General features: G+C 34.7%; 1 protein-coding gene across 3 annotated transcripts in view; it reads right to left on the reverse strand.

Moving 5' to 3' along the window:
- PTPRK (protein tyrosine phosphatase receptor type K) overlaps nt 1–21650 on the reverse strand; it is a 503601-nt gene that overhangs the window by 221674 nt on the left and 260277 nt on the right. For all 3 annotated transcript variants that reach the window (XM_045544333.1, XM_045544334.1, XM_045544332.1), the window contains exon 6: nt 5719–5893. In XM_045544333.1, the coding sequence (XP_045400289.1) occupies nt 5719–5893 (175 nt within the window). The remainder of the gene's footprint in view (nt 1–5718; nt 5894–21650) is intronic.

The raw sequence follows: 21650 nt of genomic DNA on the forward strand, positions 1-21650 counted from the left end.
ATACTCAAGGGTAGGAAAGTAAAATTTTAAAATATGAGACATCAGGAGACTCCTCCAAACCTGAGACATTCAGCATCCACTTGCTGCATGTGTTTTCCTAACTATGTAGGGGTGTTTGGGGAAAATTAGTATGTGACTTATCAATGTATTCTAAGACTTCATTATTAATAGTTCAGATTTTATGAAACACAGATGTTTAAACTGCATCCTCCCAGCTAACTCCAAACTTCCTGTCAAGTTGACTAGTTTTCACAATAGAAGTAAAGAAAAGGGATCTTCAAGTCACCATTAGGAAAAGGGATCTTTATATGAATTCATGAGTCTGACAGCTGTGCTATGAAAACTAGTTAAAAATCAATACTGTGTGATATTAAGCAGACTGCTGAAGGTCTCAAGCTAGAAATTCCATGGCCTTTAGCTACCCAGTAGCAAAAGTTTTAAAGTATTTCCTACTTCCCAAATGTCCTTACCTCTAATATAGAAATACTAAAATGAAACATTCAGATTTACTTTTATACACAAATAGAATACTAGACTAGAATCTTGGTCAAATCGACATTGTCTTTCAAGTGAAAAATATCTCATGCTAACCTTAAGAGTCACCCTTATTAGTTCATTTGAGAAAGGAAAGACGCTGGTTCAGACACTACAAAAAACATCCATCATCACTTCCTTTATACCAGCAAACTTCATTCCATCTGCAGGTGAGACCGGGTATGCGGTTCACACCCATTCCCTGAATCTTCCAGGGTCAGTCCCACTGCTCCGATTCCAACTAAATAATTTTACTTGTTAATTTCAAGAAAAGTACTGTATGTCTTTAAGTAAACTTTGTGCTAGGTGCTGAGGCAAACAAAGATGAACTAGACAGGCTCTGACAGAACATAAACTACAAATAATTACAATAAAAGCAGTATTTGGAAAGCTCAAATGCAAATCTTGTGTTAGTTTTGACTTCTTTCCTTTCTTACATGTATAGTGGATAACTGGTACTAGCAAATGAGTCCATTAACAGCTCACCATTGACCAAGTAAGTTGTGATCCCACTGATTACCTATGACCCATACTGTTACTTGACTTAGTATGATAATACCCCTCTCCTACATTATCATATTCCAAAGTCTGTATGTCAAGGTTCTGCTGTACTTTCTCTTGAAATATTTTCCCAGTTACTCTCTTAGCTGAATAGAATGAAAAACTACCTCTGAATAACATATTTATGATCTAGAGTCCTGTGTACAAAAGTTCTTTACTAGACATACTAGTTGTCTCTCCAATATCCAGCAATGCATGTTTCTAATAGTTGTGGGGATTAATGCCCTCGTTAATCCCAACTGGATGAGACCAAGGAAGCATGTAGCCGTATTGCTACCCTGTGACTATGAAGTGAGCCTGGCTTAGGATAAAAGCCATAACCATGGGCTACAGCATGAAGGATTGGGAAGAACCTGCATGTTTGATGACTTGATCAACCAACCCTGAGGCCTGCCTATCCTGCACCTTCCAGTCACAACAGTCAATAAATACCCTTATGTTTAAGCTAGTTTAAACTGTCTAACAAGAAAAATATTGACATCAATCTGAATTTCTTGTGATTTTAAACTCCAATTCTGAATAAGGTTGGGTACGTACTCTGAGTAAAGCTGGCTAAATGGATTGATAATCACCCCAATTTCCAGCTAGAGGTTATTCATTAGGAATAGATATTATTAACTGAATACTTTTTATTTCCTAAGCATTTTGATAATGACTAATAGTTGACACTAAAATTTAAAAATTAAACCATTAACAATGACAAACAAACTGTGATTTTCAAATCAAAGAATTTACAATGTAATAGTTTCACAGGTAAAAATGATAGATATGAAAACAAACAATTTGGAATAGAAATTGAGTGTGTCAGGTGTAGCAATCAGAGAATTTTATAAAAGTATATGCAGGTCAGTTGGTTAGAGATGTAAGTGGGTGTTTGATTTAGATAAGTGGAAAAGGAAGAAGGAGAAAATTGAAAATGAAGTAGAGAATGAGCAAAACGATCTGTAACATAGTTAGACGGTGAAGTTGGTATTTTCAGTTTGGAGCTTGCAAATACCACTTCAACTTGTATTTCATACTTTTTACACTTCGATTTTGTAAAACATCAAGCAAAAACGTCTGCTCTTCATTTCTTCTCTGTAAAAACTTCTTTGTCAATAAAGATTGGCTTCCACAAGCTAAAGATGTTATCATTACTCAAAATGAAGCAATGTTCAAGTAATGACAAAGTAAATTCTGTTTCACCATACTTTTTTGTCCCTTCCTTTGGCTGTGGGAAAACATAGATCGATACTCTTCAGCATAAGAATTTTTCAGTGAAATTTTCATTTATAACAAACAGCAACAAAAAAGCCTTAAGCGTGCCCTGTCACTTTCAGTTTAAGTGAAAATGCACTAATAAACTCTTACCCTTGGGTCATCTTTGACAACAGGCAATAGTATGCCAGCTCTTATTAAAGACTATTCATATCACTGCCCCAAAAATTTCCTTTAAAATTACCATCTTTTCTATCCATGTAACAGGATGTCAGCTTTAAAAGTGCCAATGAGAGATAGGACCTGTCATCACAGTTAATCTCAGCATTGTTTCAACACCAAGACAGATGACCCTTAAAGGGTCTGGTTAGCAATTTTTATTTGGTGGTCATCTGGACAAACAAGAAAACTTATACCTCTACATCGGTTTTCAAATGAAACAGCAAAGTATCACCTGTAAGTACAATAACTTATAAGTGATACAACCTAAAATTTGTTGAAAAGAAAAATAAAACTGCAAAAACTAGCAAAATATATTCCTAAAATATTAGCAGACTGTAGAAAACATATTCAAAGAACCATCATATTTGAACCCAACCTTCCCAACATAAAACTTAAAAGAAAATCTACATTAAATGGCAGGACTTTCTTAAAAAAGATAAAAAGAAAGAAAGAAAAATGCATCAAAATTCTCAATGAAATTTAAGGATCCTTTTATAAATTTTGTTGAAATAATTATTTATTTTATAAGTAATGCTCCTAGAATACCTGTAACATAGTTGTTTCCAGGTAAAGAAAACCAAGTTTTGATAAAATGGTAAAATCTACTTGTTGATTAAGACAAATGTGAGATCTAGTATTGAAAAAATGACTCTCTTTTAAAATAAACATGCAGAAAATGTCCATATAAAAGAAGGAACTATATATATAAAGGGAGCACCTGGATAAAATAATCGCTTTCTTCTACAATCTGTCCAATAAATATATCATGGGATGACTGCCTCGAAAAAAATGTATAGATAACTATATATATATAAATATATGTAACTATAATATATATTATACATAACTACATATAGTATATACACGGTAAGGTATTCAAAAGCACTCTAGGTACACTATTAAGACACCATTTCCTTCAGAGGTTGTATATAGTGAATGCATATATAGTACTATGAAGATACACTGAGCATTAACATTCAATAGGACACCCACATTGCAGTACCTACAGCATATTAATCACCCTGAAAATTACCCAAGGACACCTTCAGGCTTTCAAAATTAGGTTCAAGTGAGAAAGATGCTAGAATCGGGCTTAACAAAGATGAATATCCATGCATCTGTGAACATGGGATAAATTGTTTCTCTGCCTGAACACTGGAGCCAAATATTATAATATTTTCTTATTATTCAATAAATTGGGGCTATGATCTCATGAACTTCTGCAGGTGATATGAGCTGACTATGCGGACATGGGAGACATTTCATTAAAAATAGTCATATTTAATCTACAAAGATAAAACTTTTTAATAAGCCATATGGTCTCCCCAAGACGAAAGTATACAAGAAGCTAACAGCATTATTCAGTAATGTTAATGAGAGACAAAGCTGGGGTAGAAAAGAATGAGCTCACCATTAGGAATCAAGAAACATGGGGTTATATTCTGGCTCAGTCAATTATTAGATTTTTGTGGCTATGGGCAAATTATCAAATAGCTTGAATTTCACTTTCCTTCTCTCTAAAAGTATGAAAGGTTAAAGTATTAAATTAAGAAACTCTTGAAATAATATATCTAAAAGGCATTTGGTGCCAAGCATTATAAACCATAGTAACCAGAATATGGACGTATCTCATAGTCTCCTTAAAGCCCCCGGGCCTTGGCATGTTCTGTGCTCTCTGCTTGCTGGTGCTTCTTTCTTTCACCCCTGCCCCTCCACCCATCCCCCTAACCTGGGCAACTTGCAACCTTCAGGTGGTCCCTCAAAGAGGACTCATTCACAGACGCCTTCCATGATATCTCTGACAATCTCAGCACAGTTATTTTTTTCCCAAACTTATCCTTAAAGAGATTTGCACAGTTTATAATTATTTTCATTTGTGTCTATATTGATTGGTGCTCAGTATCCTATTCAACAAAGCTACTTTCTTTTAAATTTTCACCTGCCTGAAGTCCTCATTGTTTTTGTTTGTTTGGTTGGTTTTTTAATGATTTCAACTCACTTGTTACTTTTCGAAGTGGCTTTCCAGACCACCTTACTAAAATATTCTCTGTCATTTTGTGTCTTTCTTTTTCTTTCTTTCTTTTTTTTTTTTTTTTGAGACAAGAGTCTCGCTCTGTTGCCCAGGCTAGAGTGCCATGGCGTCAACCTAGCTCACCGCAAACTCCTGGACTTAAGCAATCCTTCTGCCTTAGCCTCCCAAGTGGCTGGGACTACAGGCATGTGCCACTATGCCTGGCTAATTTTTTTTCCTATATATATTTTTAGTTGTCCAGCTAATTTCTTTCTATTTTTTTTTTTTTTTTTAGTAGAGATGGGGTCTTGCTCTTGGTCAGGCTCGTCTTGAACTCCTAAGCTCAAACGATTTGCCCACCTTGGCCTCCCAGAGTGCTAGGATTACAGGCGTGAGCCACCGCGCCCGGCCTTTATTTTTCTTGATAACATATACCATGGCTTGATACTACATTTTCGATATCTATCTATGTAGTATGCCTAACATATCTCAATATTAAGCTTCCATATGGGCAAGGACTTTATACTTTATTTATAATTGTATCTGTATAACCTAGAACAGTGCCTGGAATATAATGGGGACTCAGTAAATTGTGAATGAATAGAATATATGTTTTACACTTGTACATATCTTTCCAGGATTCACTACACATATGTACTAATAGGTAAGAATCCCTGACATTCCCCTCTAGTAACTTTAGTATCCAACAATATTAATAAAGACATCTTAGCAGTTCTAACTTTCTAAGATTCTATAGGGAGCATGAATTAGTGAACATTTACTACTATTTTGATACTGGTAAAATTTACAGGTCTGTGGGGATAGAATGATTGACCTTGACATCATTGCCACAATGCTTTGAAGAACAAAAGAGAACAAGAAGTTAAAATGCAAACTAGATGATAGCAAAACAGAATAAGATATTTTATATATTAATATTCAGCCCTATTAGAGCATTATAAAATAGATCCCTTTTGATGGAAAATACTTGTTGGAAATTTGAAAAACTTTACAATTACACTCTTAATTTTACCTTAAGACATTATCAGAACTTTTATAATAATATGGTTTTTATATATAGGGACCTGAGATTAAAAACACTATGATTTAAAAATCAATCAATATACCTACAGAGTTGCTTTTGTTGTAACAAAGCCATACAACTCAATGAAGTAAAAACAATTTCACCTTACCTCTCACAATAAGTTGAGCAAAATTGGACACACCAGAGCCTCGTTCTGACTGAGTTACACAGCGATACAAATCCTGGTCAGTTTTTGTCACTTCTTGCAATCTAAAGGAAGCAGCAAATCTTCTGTGATTGATGTTCTTAGTCTGGGCTACGGGTATATCTTCTCCATTTCGTCTCTGCAAACAGAACCAATCTTTAAAAAACAGATTGTTAACCTTCCCATAAATCCCAGGCATCTCAGCAAGCAATATCTGTGATAAATTATTCTTATTGCAAAATTAGGGGGGAAATGTCAATGTAGACCCACAAATTTTTACCATTGTCATTTCATCAGGAAAATGATGTAAGTGAATACCAGTATCCTTTAAAGGATGTAGGGCTGACATTAAGGTAGTAATATTCATTTTCCATAAAATTGCTAGTATACCAGAGTATATGAAGTAACAGGAGAGTTAACAGTTCCATGGCAAATGATTTGTTTCCCTCATTCTTCCAGAACATATGAACAAGCTTCTTTTAGGCCTTATACTATACTCTATGTGCTGCATTGTAGCCAGCAGGAGACCGAGACCACGCCCTACGCGTCTTTGTGTTCCAAAGATGTAGCATGTGCTGGCCTCAGAATGACAAAAAAACAAACTGATGAATAATGTAGGATCAACCCAAAATCTGTACACATTCCATACTTCTCTCTCTTTGCTATTAATGACAGCCAATTTATACTCTTCAAAGTAGTACTCAAAAGAGCCCAAATGCTAAAAGCATATCTGTCAGCTTTCAAAATAAAATATTAGAGAACATATTTATGATATCGGGGTATCTCACACAAGACTAATAAGCATAAACTATAAAGGAAATAACTGAAAAATTCAACCATAATAAAATTTATCGCTTCTATATATTGAAAGACATCATAAATAAAGTGAAAAAGAAAAGTCATGAACTGTGCTATTTGTCAATGAAATAGCCATCAAAAGATAAATAGCCAAGATATGGAAAGATCTTCTACAGTTCAATAAGAAAAAAGATAAATAACTCAATCAAAAAATGGACTATAAAAAGGAGAAAATGTATATGTCTAGTAACTATGAAAGGTGACTGTCAACCTAAATTTTAAAATTTCTATATGTCAAAGACAACACAAAGAGCAAAGAAAAGCCACAACTCTGAGAAAGAATTGATAATGATCCTCAATCTTATTTCTTGTCAGTGAAATGCTAAATATCCCTGGTATCTTTTCATATAATTTTATACAGTAAATGTGGGAAACAAAAATTTTAAAATTCCTGGTGGAAGTGTAAACCGTTAAAGTGGTTTTAGAAAATTACTTGTTACTATTTGGTAAAGTTGAGAATGCACAAACCTCAGGTCCCAGCAATTCCACTTCTAGGTTTCTATATTGGAATCACCTGGGCATATGTGATCAAGGAGATATGTACGAGAGCATTGAACTCAGCATTGTTTGTGATACTTAAATATGGAAAAGATCCAAATATTTCTGAGTAGCAGATAAACATTAATAAACTGAGTTTTATTTATTCAATAAAATACAAGGTAGCAGTTAAACTAAGGAAACTTGGACCAGCAATGTGCTGGCAAAGTTTGGAACAGATAGGTGTTCAACCAAAATAATAAAATGCTGATTGGTAGCATTTTTGAATTTCTGTGGCATAAATACTCCACTATGGTCACTTTCAAATTATCAATGTGCTATCATTTGGCTCTCAAAATTCCCAAAAACTTAATAATTTTCTGATACTCACTGGCTCCAGCAACCCACTAACTAGTACTACATGTATGAGTATTTAAATCTCAAAGAAATGTTCCTGAACGAAAAGTCATGGGACAAAAGTACAAAATGTTAACTTCTATTTAATTAGGGTGATGGGAACATTAATGGCAATTTTATTGCTGTCTGTGATTTTTTTGTATGTTTGAAATATTTTATATTTTTTAAAAGAGTAAATGATAAAGAGGATATTCTATTAATTCACTGTATGTTTAAACACACTTTTCCATATCTGAAATCATATATATGCATATTATGTAATATATACATATATGTGTGTGAATATGCATACATACATACCTAAGAATACCAAGTTCTCATTATTAGGATTTTGTCATTTTTTATTCAGTGTTTTGTTAATTCTTCTCTCCTTATCCACCCATCCTATATGATTTTTGTACCAAGATCCGCTACTCATTAAGGAAGAGGAAAAGCAGCTTATATTCAAAAGCCCTGAATATAATCAGCCTAAACTCTTTCCCTACAAACCACACAAACACAAAAGATCATTACACATGCACATCTCAGATTGTATTTTCAATTAGGACATCATTTCCATATAATCTTTCTAATTAGAAAGCAGACCACGACTCTGTGCTCCTTACTTTCATACACAACTTCATCTTCTCTTCCTCTAAAGTATCCTTCCAGTTGTGCTCAATGTATCATCTTGCTCTCTGCCATTTATACATCAAAGTTCTTCTGCAAGACTAGCCAATGTCTGCTGCCTGTCCTGCCTTCTGAATTCTCTTGGCCATGCACACAGCCACTCAAGTCTTTTAACACTATGTCTTTCAAAACCTTTCTCCTCTTGTGAAGAGATTCTGAGTACCCTTAAGGTTTACCTCTGAAGAACCATTATTCCATCTTTTCATCTTCATTGGCATTCTTCTTACAATACCACTTTCTCAAAGGAGGGCATAGTAAGACACAATTTCTTCTAGTACCTTACACCCTTCTTCATGGAGAGCTACCAATGTCCTGGTTCCTAACTTGCAGATCCTTCTCCTCCTCTCCCACTCAACCACCTCTCATCTTCTGCAATTCCCAGCAAGTCCAAATATCATTCCCATCTCTGGGAATATTCACAGACCAAATTATCTTCCCCACCATAGTTCTGTGAGCATTCTCAATGATTCCAAACTCACTTTGGCCTCAGTGATGCTCTACCTAACAACATCCAAATTCCTGTTCAATGATAGTCTCCTCTGGACTCACAACTGCCCATGAGATTCTATCTCATGCTCCTTCCATCCTCTGCATTGTCCATGAGACCTCCCCTTCTGACCCTTCAACTTATTAGCCAGCCATTTCAAAGAAGATTTTACTAGCCTGAAAGAATTCTAGGTTCTCTTAAACTTTCTATTGTTGATGCATTACCATATATCAAAATTGTACTATTTCTTTATAACTATTTTAAAATTACTGACTTTTGCTGAAATCAGTCATTTGCTCTTATGAAAAAAATGTTATCCAAAAATGGAAATTAGTAACTTTTAACGTTCCTCATTGATTCCCACAATGACTTGATCTATAGTGTCTGGCTCTTTCCTTTTTGCCTCAACCTCACATTCCATCAGCTTATACAGACTCTTCCCTTTCTATTCCTGCTAGCAGAGTCATGAATACTACCTCAAAACCTCCATGCAATGTTATTATATAAAACTTATTAACTGACTGTTCTATCTTAAATCTCTTCTACTATAATATTTTCCGTATGTGTATTTTTATCTCTTTGTATACTGAAATCATTCTGAAGATAGGGTTTCATGTCTTATTTTTTTTCTTCAATGTCATCTAATATATATTACCATTAGTGCATGTTCAAGTACTTTGTTAAAAGGAATTAAATTCATTGTACATATTCGAGACAAGAATCATGTCACCCTCCTTAGGCTTTTATAAATTATTATAACTAAATATATAATCTTAAGTCAAACTAATAATAAAGGGAAGCTACATAAATATTGAATCACGAGGACACCGAGAGATCACTTGCACCAAGCTATTTTAGAACCATAACACAACTCAAAGAGGTTGAAAAGTTTAAGGTCATCCAGTCAAGAAATCACAAAGCTGATACATTACATGATATTTGTATTTGTATGTATTAATAATATTAACTACAAAATATATATGTTTATATAGGATGTATATTATATAATTAATGAGAACAGAGAGGTACTATTTATCTACTGAAATAGAATAACAATAAAAATGAACCCAGAGTCATAACATTCAGGTTTCTATTCAATAATCATTTAATAAACACCTCCATGTATCTGACATTATGTTAGTTGTCACTGGTTCTGTCACTTCTATCTCATATAAACTTAATTGTGATAGAGTCATTTCCATTTAAAGATCATAAAATCAAGATTCAGAAAGATCAGAAATGTGATGCATAGCCTCTAAGGAGCAGGACTAAAACTCAAAACCAGGTTTGATGACTAAACCCAAGTCTTTCTTCTATATTAAACCAAAGCTGCTTCTTTCATTTTTATGATAGATCTTATCCAATGACTTGATTATTTGCTGTTGAGGCTTGATGAATGCATTGTTCCAACGAGCAAATATAATGCATTATAGTAGGCATTGCTTTATTTACTCAGCTTCCGGTATTGCGTCACAGTCAAAATAGCAAGGGATAATATGTATTATACATTCTGGAAGTCAAAAATACTAACTTTTTCTTTTAAAATTCCAAAAATAGGCCTTTAATAACAAGCTATCAATTTATCAGAGGACCATAAAGGAGGATATAAGAAATAATGGTAAATTTCTCTCTTATGAAGCAACGTTTGCATATAGTTCATTGTCTGTGCTATGTTTTTCAGTTCTAGGCTCTTTATTCTGCTTTGAGTTTTTATGATTCCTCCACTACAAATATTCCCTACTCTGAGAAGTACTGAAAAAGGAAGTACACAAAATTATATGGTAGAAGGGATTATATATAACCTCCACTTAGTTATCTTCTGCTCCTCTTCTTTTTTCCCCCAGATCTATCTCATGCTTTCTTTCTTATTTACTTTGTCTCCAGTACAGGCTGCTGGATGGAACTTGTCATCTACCAAGTATACCTGAGCAAGTCACCATAATCGCTGGGTGTTATCATTTTCCTCTATGATGCTATGTGAGCATTATCACACAGAGTTCACGAAGTGCTCATGTGACAAGTTCAGCCCCTGGCATAAAGTATTTAAGTGGTAATATTGGATGATTCCCTAACATCCATTCCAACCAGTTATTAACCAAATCCCTTGCTATTCAAAGTGTGATCTACAGCATCAGCATCACCTGGCAGATTCTTACAAATGCAGAGTGTAGAGATCACTTTAGACCTATTGAATCAAAATCTGCATATTCATAAGATCCTTAGGCATGCACAAGATACTACACCTTGAGACACACTAGTTTATTAACAATAGGTTAACGTGAGCATTCTTTCCATTAACAGTGACATATTTAAAAAGAGGTGTGTGTCCTGATTCTGGTCAAGGAGATGTGACAGGAATTGGTCAAGTTGTATCTAGAAAGGCTTCCTCACTTCTAAGATGACACATGAGAAAGTGGGTTCCCTTTTCTTTTTCTCAACGTCATCCCTAAAACTGGAAGAGCTGACTTGTAACCATGAGGAAGGTCAATCTAAGAGAAATGTTGGCACTCTGCGGATGGTACATCAGGGAGAAAGACAGAGCATGTTCTCGATCAAGTCTCTGAAATGACATCAACAATTCCTAGAGCCCCTTTTCTCTGGTCTTCCTGCACATAACACATTTCATTTTCTATCACTTTCAGCTTGAAAGTATCCTAAAAAGAAATATGATACAATTAAAATATGGTACAGTTTATTTCAACTTCTCTTTTCAAAGCCAGAGAAATAAAATTAATCCAATTTAATTTTAAACTAAAAAAAAGTTGCACTTACAACACATGCAGAGATTATTTCACTGCCTTTTCAGGAACATAATTATATACGACTCCTCCATCTTCTTAAAATTGGAGGAACAGGGAAGAGATTATCTCTCTACATTTGATGTTTAGGTCCCTGTCAAGCTGGGAAATAACTAAATTCATGGTTCCCTGAGCAAAACAAAATGTGACAAAATAATTTTTTTAATTTTAAAATAAGGAGAATAAAAAGGATTTGAGAGACAGTGACCAATAACGATATGCATGCAAAGAAGATCAAACACAGAGATAATTGTGGTCCCTACAGGAGCAAGGAACAGAAAAAGTACTAAAAATTATAATTTAAAAAAATTCTGCAATTAAAAAAATATTTAGAAATTACATAATGAAAGAAAATACCACATAACTGAGAATAACCCAGAATGATCCACAGTAACATATATTCTGGTAAAATTAGAAACTTTGAATGAATGGGAAAAAACATTGGGGGAATATCTAGACAAACTAGGTACATGATTTATAAGAAAAAGAAAATTAGCAGACTTTGTCAGTAGGCTTTCTGGCAGAAGAAAAAGAAGTAACATTATTTAAATTACTCAAGGAAAGAAAATGTGAATGAAAGATTTTATTTAATATATACTGCAAAATTGGCTTAAGAATCAAGGACACAGACTATTAACATCATCTAAGAACTCAAGAATATTATTCCCATAAGCAGATCCTCAAGAATCTGGTAGAAAATGAATTTCAGACATCCAAAATTCTCAGGAAGACATAACATATGGACTAACAATGAACATTAAAAACATTCAGAACTAAGACTACATGAGGGCAAAGTGGCAAAGCGCATAGTATGTAGGCAAGAACTGTACTATATGCTGACAACGGATGTATGGGGCAAGAATTCAAAATAATATGAGATAAAGTAAATGTTTAATTATGAGATATTCTAAACCTATTTTCCCCAGTGTTATTGACAACCAAAAATATCAGTGTGAGGCCGGGCGCGGTGGCTCACGCCTGTAATCCTAGCACTCTGGGAGGCCAAAGCGGGTGGATCATGTGAGCTCAGGAGTTCGACACCAGCCTGAGCAAGAGTGAGACCCCGTCTCTACTAAAAATAGAAATTAATTATATGGACAACTAAAAATATATATATATAAAATGAGCCGGGCATGGTGGCGCATGCCTATAATCCCAGCTACTCGGGAGGCTGAGGCACTAGGATTGCTTGAGCTCAGGAGTTTGAGGTTGCTGTGAGCTAGGCTGGCGCCATGGCACTCTAGCCTGGGCAACAGAGTGAGACTCTATCTCAAAAAAAAAAAAAAAAAAAATCAGTGTGGAAAAAGAAGATGCAATTGAGACGTTGTAATAGAATAAACATTAAGTGAAAATATTTAGGCCTGAATTTGAAATATCAATATAAACTCATTAGGTATGTTATCTTTAAATATATATTTTTTTACCTCTTTTCACTAAAGAAGTCTAGCAATGAGTGTCCCTCAGCACCCACATTATGATCTTGAAATACAGTTTCTCACTAACACTAATCAGGGCACCACAGAAGAGTGACTGATTCCAGATTTGGAGGAGAAAGTATACTAGAACATTTCACAATACCAGGTAACAAGGAGGCTCTCAATGCCTGCTAAGGTCATACCATAAAAAGGTTCAAGGGGCAACTTGGAAAGGCTACCAATGGGCAAAGACAGGACAGTTTGAGCTTTAATAATAGTAATAATTGCAATGAATTGAAGTCCATTAAATATGCTTAAATCCGTGAGTTAATACTGATATTAAAAAAAACGAATCAGTCATCTTTGGAAGATAGGGAAACAACTCGTTATATTGAAAACTAGGAAATAAAGCAAAGATTGGAGAATTTATCCTTCTTTTACTTAATGAATTATATCATTTGGTAAAAAATAGTAGATGAGGGAAATTTCATCAACTAAAAAATACAAAATAAGCAAGAAACAAAAATAATAGAATATCACAATTTTCCACCTCCAGGAATAAATATAGGCATTTATCATCAGCAACTGCCAAGATCACAAAAAGACAGACAAGACATTTTGTTCCTCCATAATTATTCCAAGCACCACCTATAGTGTTGCCAAAGGATCAAACTTGACCCTGGATCTGGCTGCCAATTTGCAGGAAATACAGAGGAAAGAGGAACATGTTGAACTGAAGAGGACATTAGTATGCAATCAGCAAAATGTAGACTGTGAGAAACCAGACAGCGGACAGCCTAGGTTCCTTAACAGATAAACTGTGAGAAAAAGAATGGAATACGGGACAAACCTACAGATTAAAAGATACTTCAAAATACGTATTTTTAAAAATCAGTAAGACTAAACTATGGTGCCTAGGAATGCATATATGAGTGAAAAGAAATACCTACAAGAGCTGTAAGTCATGATAGTGGTAATCTGTAGGGACAGGCACGTAGCCCAGCTGTGCCTGACACGGCGCACGCGGAAGGAGCCTCTGGGATGGCCAGCAAGGTCTCTGTCTTGACCTGTACGGTGTGTATCTTGTAAAAATCTTCACTGAGTCATAACAGCTGTTATTTTTGTGTGTTTTTCTATATCTATGTTTCATTTTACAATAAAATGATTTTATAAATATTAGATCTTTGTAGCAGACTGCTTTTCATAAAGAAACCACACCACTGCCAAAGCCCCATGTTGTAATACTGATCACAGGAGCTCGATGGAAAAGTTATAAAGTGCTTGACATGACACATCTGGAAAACACACTGAAAGGGCAGCTCTACAAACAGTAGGAGAGTACATTATTCTTGCACAGGAAGAGCAGTAAATTGTTATTTATAGATATCGATAAGAAGAAATCCTCGAGCTTCTATGATTACCATGATTTTACAGTCATGTTCCAGGAATAGATAAGAAAGGTAAAGAATATTCCACACATTATTCATTTATAATCAACTATGTAATCTGTAGACATTCAATTCTGAGATTATAAATTATTAAAGAAGGAAAAGAAAGCACTATATCTGCAAAGCATTGAACTGTTTATGGTAGAAACCCACATAAAGCCAACCAAAATGACCTCAGGAATATTTAACAATCCTAAAAATTAATGCTTAAACTGTCTGATGCTCAGTGTTACATATGTGGACACACACACACACACACACACACACACACACACACACAAAATGCCATAAGGAAAAGATAAACCATACAATCCAGGATACATGGTCAGTTATTTTCTCTAAAGATATATGAGCAAAATTCTTTATAAAAATCCAGGAAGGAATAATATAATCCCATGAATTAGAATAAACCAAAGGCCAAACGAAAAGCAGGACTGCCAAGAGTGACAGCTACTAGCCACGAAACAGAACACAGTCTCTTAAATGAAGCAGAATTAATTGTAAACCAGCACATACATGGAAAAGTCACTACTGTTTAAGCAAAGGATAAAGAGAATATGAGAATTAAATAGCAGACCAGTATACATGTCAGGTTAAGTCTAGAGCAGGTTACAAAATTTAAGAAAACAGAGATATTCTGTGAGCCACAAGTTACAGAAGCAGCCAGGGCTGAAGATACCAACAGCTTTCCCATAAATTAGCTCTCCTCAGTGATACAAGGACCATGCAGAGGTTTGTTTCATTTGGCTGCAAGTTTCAAGTTGACTTGGCAAACTTTTATTAAGGCTAAAAAGAGCCAAAAGGAATTGAAATGTCTCCTCATCTTTCACTTCTACTGAGGATCATTTATATGCAATTACGAAGGTAGAAACAGGAAAAAATAAACAATGGTTCTAATAGACAAATTAGTTCCAAGACAGAAAATAAATTTATCGACTGGCTTTAAAAGTTAAACTTTGAGAAAATTTAGAAGGTTGTCTTTATTATTATCACTCTCTCATCTTCCCAAATTCTATCAACTGGTACCAACCAGACCCAAAACCTCTCCTTTCCTACTCATAGATTTTCCGATTCCGCTGGCACAGTTTGGTCTCAGGCTTTCATTGTTTGATGTCTGTATTGCCAACGGTAGCCTCTTCCTCTTCCAGTTGTTTCCATCATGGTCCAGCACCAACTCTTCCATAAACTATATTTATCTCAATTAGCCATTGTGAACCTTCAACTTCAGTAAGATCCTTTGCTTTATATGTTCCTATCCCACTTTTGCAAACATACAGTGTGCTTTCTGCCTTCTCAATCTGCAGTAATAACCTACTTAATCTTTGCTTATTCAAGGCCTATGTATACTTCCAGGTTTCAGTTAAGTGATTTCACCAGTCTATGTTGCTCACTTCTCATCTCTGAAATAGCTGTCATTAGAGTCTATAGAGTCTTTCCTTACTCAGTTACAGAATCATCCTTCAGGGCTGGAGGTATTTTAAAAAGTATGCAGCCTCAGTATTTTTTTTTTTTTTTTTTTTTTTGAGACAGGGTCTCACTCTGTTGCCCAGGCTGGAGTGCAGTGGCACATCATAACCTGGCTCAAGTGATCCTCCCACCTCGGCCTCCCAAGTGCTAGGACCACAGGCGTGCACCCCCATTCCTGACTAAATTTTTGTTTTCCTTTTCTCATAGAGACAGAGTGTCACTATGTTGCCCAGGCTGGTCTTGAACTCCTGGGCTCAAGCGATCCTCTCCACCTAGGCTTCCCAAAGTGCTATGATTACAGGAAATGAGCCACCATGTCCAGCACAGCCTCCGTGGTCAATGTCCCTCAACTTCTCTAGCAAGTGCTTGTCCAGATTATGCTTGGATACTTCAACTAATTATAATGTTACTACCTCCTGAAGCAGCTCATTCTAGGTTTCAACAGCCCTACAATTATAAAATTATCCCTTATACTCAGCTTATGTCTCTCACCATAAGCTTCAAACCATAAGTTATTATTTTACTTTAAGATATATAAAGAGCAAATTAAATCCCTCTTGTGTATTCCCTACATAAGATTTTAAGACACTTATCCAGTCTTCCAAAAATCTCAAGATATATTTATGTCATGTCTCTTTAGCCATTCTGACATCATTCTTTAAGTTTACTCACTGCCCTAATAATTATTAATATATACTGCCTTTTGTTATTCTAGTATTTCACAAGTATGTCAGTCACTCTTAAAAGTCAATTACCTAGAAAATGTCAGAACTTTAACCACACCCAGACATTAGGACAATTTTTACTAGATTGTATTCCTTTATGTTTTGCTTTTTTTAGGGTTTCTAACATGAGCTGATCACATATGATGTGTTTAATCAAATTGACTTTGAAAAACTCCTCTCAAATTAGTTTTCAGTGAATGGCTCACTGTAAACTGCGGTTTCAAAGCATAGATTAATGTCTTCAGGGAACTTTTCTTCATTATAATACACAGGAAATTATCAGACTTTTTTCTCTAAAAGAAATAGTATCAAGGATAATAAAATCTCCTGTGGAAATTATATATACCATAAACATCTGGGCATATCAAATGACAGCATAAATAAGTCTGGGAAAATAACATAGCATGGGCCATCAGAAAGAGTATCTTGAGCAATGACTACTTGGCATCTGAAATAGTTTAGTGATACATTTTCATCAGTTGAAATTTTTGTACTTCTAAGTAAACTCCATTTTTAAAAAAGCATGCTTCAGATTTGCATCACCATGCATATGCAGTATAGAAACAAGGTGGTGTGGTCAGAAGTTTCAGACCAACCCTTTTCACTGCCCCTCCACTGACAACAGTTGGTACTGCAGAGATCAGCCTCTCTCTGGTTGTTTTTAGAGCAATTTGCATCTCATTTTACTGATATCACTCTCCAATTATTACTCTCAAGCCATTGCTTAAATTATCTGTTGCTCCATGAGGAATGACATTTCCTTTGGCTGAGAAACGAGCTGCATCACACTACTTCAGCAGCGCCGAGCCTCACCAAGGGCAAAGCGGTGGCTGACTTTCCCGTTTTGGCAGGCCCACTGAGGAGGCACGGTGCCAGCCCCTGCGGCGATTACTGACAGATTGGCCCAATTGCCACAGCTTTGATGGCAATCTGCATAGGATTACCAGACACGCATTAAACAGCCTCATTTCAATGCACCAAAACAAATGGTGCCACCAAATCTACCCACACAATTCTCTACTTTCAATAACTCCACTGTTGAATTTCTCTGCCCAATTCAATGATGCATGTCTGCCAAGCTCTGTAATGATGGATGGAGTCATTAGCATTTTAGTTTTTACACTGAACCTGAAGCCAAAGCATATGGTCTGACAGATGTTCGAGCAATAGGCTCTATTTGATTTGCCATGTAGGTGTCCACTTACACTGGACCTTCACGAAAGAATACTGATGTGAACGTTACAGTCCAACCCAAGGTTCAGCCTTTTCACCTCCTCAAGTTGTAAGGTGTTCTTAAAAGCAGAATACTCAGAACATGCTTCCTTCTATATTTCAACTGAGAGTAATGATTACAAATTATCTTTGAACCTAATCAAATCAATTCAAATGGAAAAGATGGAAAAAAATGCAAGTAATCTTTGTAGGCTATTGCCATCTATGGCTTGATTAATACTGCCAGAAGCTGGTTATTTGATAAAATGTGTCATATATTCACTTTTTCCTCATTCCTGTTTTATTAAAATGTATACACATGTAAAATGTATATACAGTGAATTGGACAAATCTTAATCTTTGACAACGGCATGGGCACCTATAGACCCAACACCTCAACCAAGATACACGACAATGACATTACACCAAAGAGTTTCCCCCCCTCTACACTTCCGGTCAATCCTTATTCCCCACAGGCAAGTATTGTTCTGATTTCTATCATCATAGATTGGTTTTGTCTTTTCGAAACTTAATATTATATAAATGAAATCATAAAGTATGCACTCTTATGTCTGTCCTCTTTGCAAAACCATAACGTTGGGGAGATTCATCCATGCTGTTGCATGTATCCGTAGTTCCATTATCTTCATTGCTGAGCGGCATTCAATTGCTTACATGAACCACAAATTGTTTATACATTCTTCCGTTAATGGGTATTTAGGTACTTTCCAATTATTGGTTATTATAAATAAAGCTGTTATAAACATTCTTGTACAAGTCTTTGTGGCACGTATTAATTTCTCTTGGGTAAATACTTAAGAGTGGAACTGCTAAAACATATGTTAGTTATTTGCTTATATATTTACTTTTTCCTGCAATCACTTTATCTACTATTCATATTAGTAAAAATTATAATAAAAAGCACATGATCAACATTTTTAACCTATAAAAATGTACATGCTAACTTTTGTTTTTCCTGTGTGAAAATTATGTGACAATTCTCAGGAATATAACCAATGTTCTTATTATTTCATCTCAGTATCCATTATATGTTAAAATTTCATTTGTGATCTTATATCCTATAACCCAAGTTTTCCCTAATCTCTTACTGTGTTTAATTTACAAATGAAACTTTATCATAGGTATGTATGTGTTGGTAAAAACATAATATATAGATTTGGCACTATCTGCAGTTTCAGGTATACTGGGGATCTTGGAACTTATTCCCCATAGATAAGGGGGTACTACTCCCCCATTAAAATAGCTTAGTTGTAAAATATGTTGTAAGAATTGAAAAACATATGTTCAATTGGAAAACTTTACAAATTGTCAGTTGACAAAACTTGTTAGGTATTTATATATAGAATATATGTTACTTCATTGAGCTTTATGATAGAAAAAATTTGGAAGTTCTTTTAAGAGTGACTAAAAACTTTATTCTGTTTCTTTTACTACATAAATGTATTGCATAACATACTTTTTCAAAACTATGTTTCAGAAAGCTTCACAATTTCACCATATTTACAGCTTGTTGACAACAGACTTCTAAAAACTTTCACCCACATTGTTTTATGTGTCATTAGTTCATTTAGAATGTATAAGAAGGTTGATCTGGGTTGTATATTTTGTCATTGTTTTCTATATATTTAGAGTGAATAACCTACATCAAAGACATTGTAATTACATAATCTGATTCTAAAAGAAAGAACATTCCCCTAAAGACACTTTCAGAACCACCGTATGTGTTATGAATTATCCTAGATTAGCTTAGGTAACTCATTAAGTATTTGTGGCTTTTTTCCTCCATTTGTAATTTACCTAATTTGTGTGTCATTTTAGACAACACAAATGATTGGAATATGAATCATAACCTAGAAACAACAGACAAATGCGTTTATTCTTTAAATGTGTTTCCATATACAAATTTTAAATATCAAATATGATCAGGCATTATGTTCAGTACCTTTCATAGAGTTTAGTGTATCATTTTTCCTTTAAAATAGAAAATTGGCCACTTTTCTAGTTTTTGCTACTTTCTTCCGTATTTAAACAATATTTTACCAATTGAAGCTCAATGCTACACAATGTAAGTTATTTGGAGGACATAAAAAGTTGATCACCATTTATTATTTTACTTGACCATGGCAGGTATAACAGCTATTCTATTATTCCATTACTTCTGTGATAGACTACAGTGACCTTTCATTGAGTTGCTTCAAGTACATTCATTCTTAATACTCTCAGCAGATATTTTAAGCATTGTTCTCACAATGATACTTAATTTAAGGGACCATTTTTTCCCCCATACAAAACAAATAACATAAAAATTTTATATTCTTCCATCCAACAAAAATGCTATCAAGGCCATGTTTCAGACCATCAAAAATAATGAAAAGACCTAAGTTTAGCATCTTACAGCTGGAAGGGATTTTAGTCTCTATCCAGCATCTTCTTTCACAGATAAAAAAAACTAAGGCCCAGAACAGTTCAATGAAATCTCTAAGCCCAGCACAATTAACTGGATTAGAAGGGTTAGTAAGGTTAGAATTAAGGTTAGACTTAAGAACTGTGCATCTTGAACTCTAGGGTGTTGTTCTACACCAAATGAAAATAACTTGGCATCTATTCATATGGATTAGAGGCCATATAAATAGACGGCATCTATTCATCTATTCTGATTCACTGTGGAACCAAAACTATTCCTGCTTTGTTATGTTTTTACTACTTTCAGCAAAAGATGGGTAAGTTTTTTAAGTCACTGCCACTTTCTGATTGGCTGATATATACATAATGACCAATTTTATCTGATTCATTGTTACATGGTATTATTATACTATAAAGATTTTTTTTATTTCAATTTAAAAACATCCCTAAGTAATTGACAGATTTCAATATTTCTTGAACATGGAGAATAATAATTAAAGAGAATAAGTTAAGGTAATTTATGTGTTATTATTGAAAGAGGCAGAATAGTTTTTAAATGAATAAGGCGAGTAAGTACACTGCTGAAGAATTGGGCAATGTCAATGTCAAAATTGAAGAGAAATACACAAATCCACTTTTCTGCAGCAAATGCAAAGAGAAGGAAAGGGCGGGAAGAAAGCAGAATAGAAGTCCAAAGAAATATTTTCTCTCTCTCATCTTTGTTTAAAAAATGGCAGGAGAAAATTTTTAAGAAACCATCATGAAATGGCCAATCTACAAAATAAGAAACAAAAAATGAGCAGTATTTTGACTGCAACCCACTCAGACCAGCAGGGTCCAGAAAGTCTTTGTTGCCACAAGGCAGCTGGTGACTGAGGATACAAAACCCTTTTTATTTCAATGTCACATTAAATCCTGAGGCATAAAACCAAGGGCAGACTACAGATCCTCTGGGTCTCCAAGAAGAGACTACATAGCTCACAGTGAAAGCCAAACACCATCTAATGTTCCCATCTAAATGAAAAAATAATTAGCAAAATAATTAGAAAACATATCTAACATCATTTTTACTCTATTTAGGTGGTGGGAGGGGGTGACTTGATGTTTAGTTAAGACAGGTTGTACATTACACAATATACACTCTCCAAGAAAAACTGTCCTATATTTCTGCATCTGTAGGGCCAATTAGCATAATGACAGAAAAAAAGGGAGCCTCATTTGGACACACAAAAAAATGGTATCCTGATACCTGTAAATCAAATAAATGATAAAAAAGTAGTGATAATTAGATTAATATGAAATACATTTGTTATAACCTCCAACTGGATTATTGCAGGTATGAGATGAAACAATACACATACAACTAGCACAATATCAGACATTATACTAAGTATGTTTTCAATAATCATTTATTATAACCATTACCCCAAACACCTGCAAACTAATGATTATTCTCAACGCTACCTTCACCTCTCTAAAGGACATGATAAAACAAATCT

This window comes from Lemur catta, chromosome 2, assembly GCF_020740605.2.
Source record: "Lemur catta isolate mLemCat1 chromosome 2, mLemCat1.pri, whole genome shotgun sequence".
Taxonomy (NCBI): Eukaryota; Metazoa; Chordata; class Mammalia; order Primates; family Lemuridae; genus Lemur; species Lemur catta.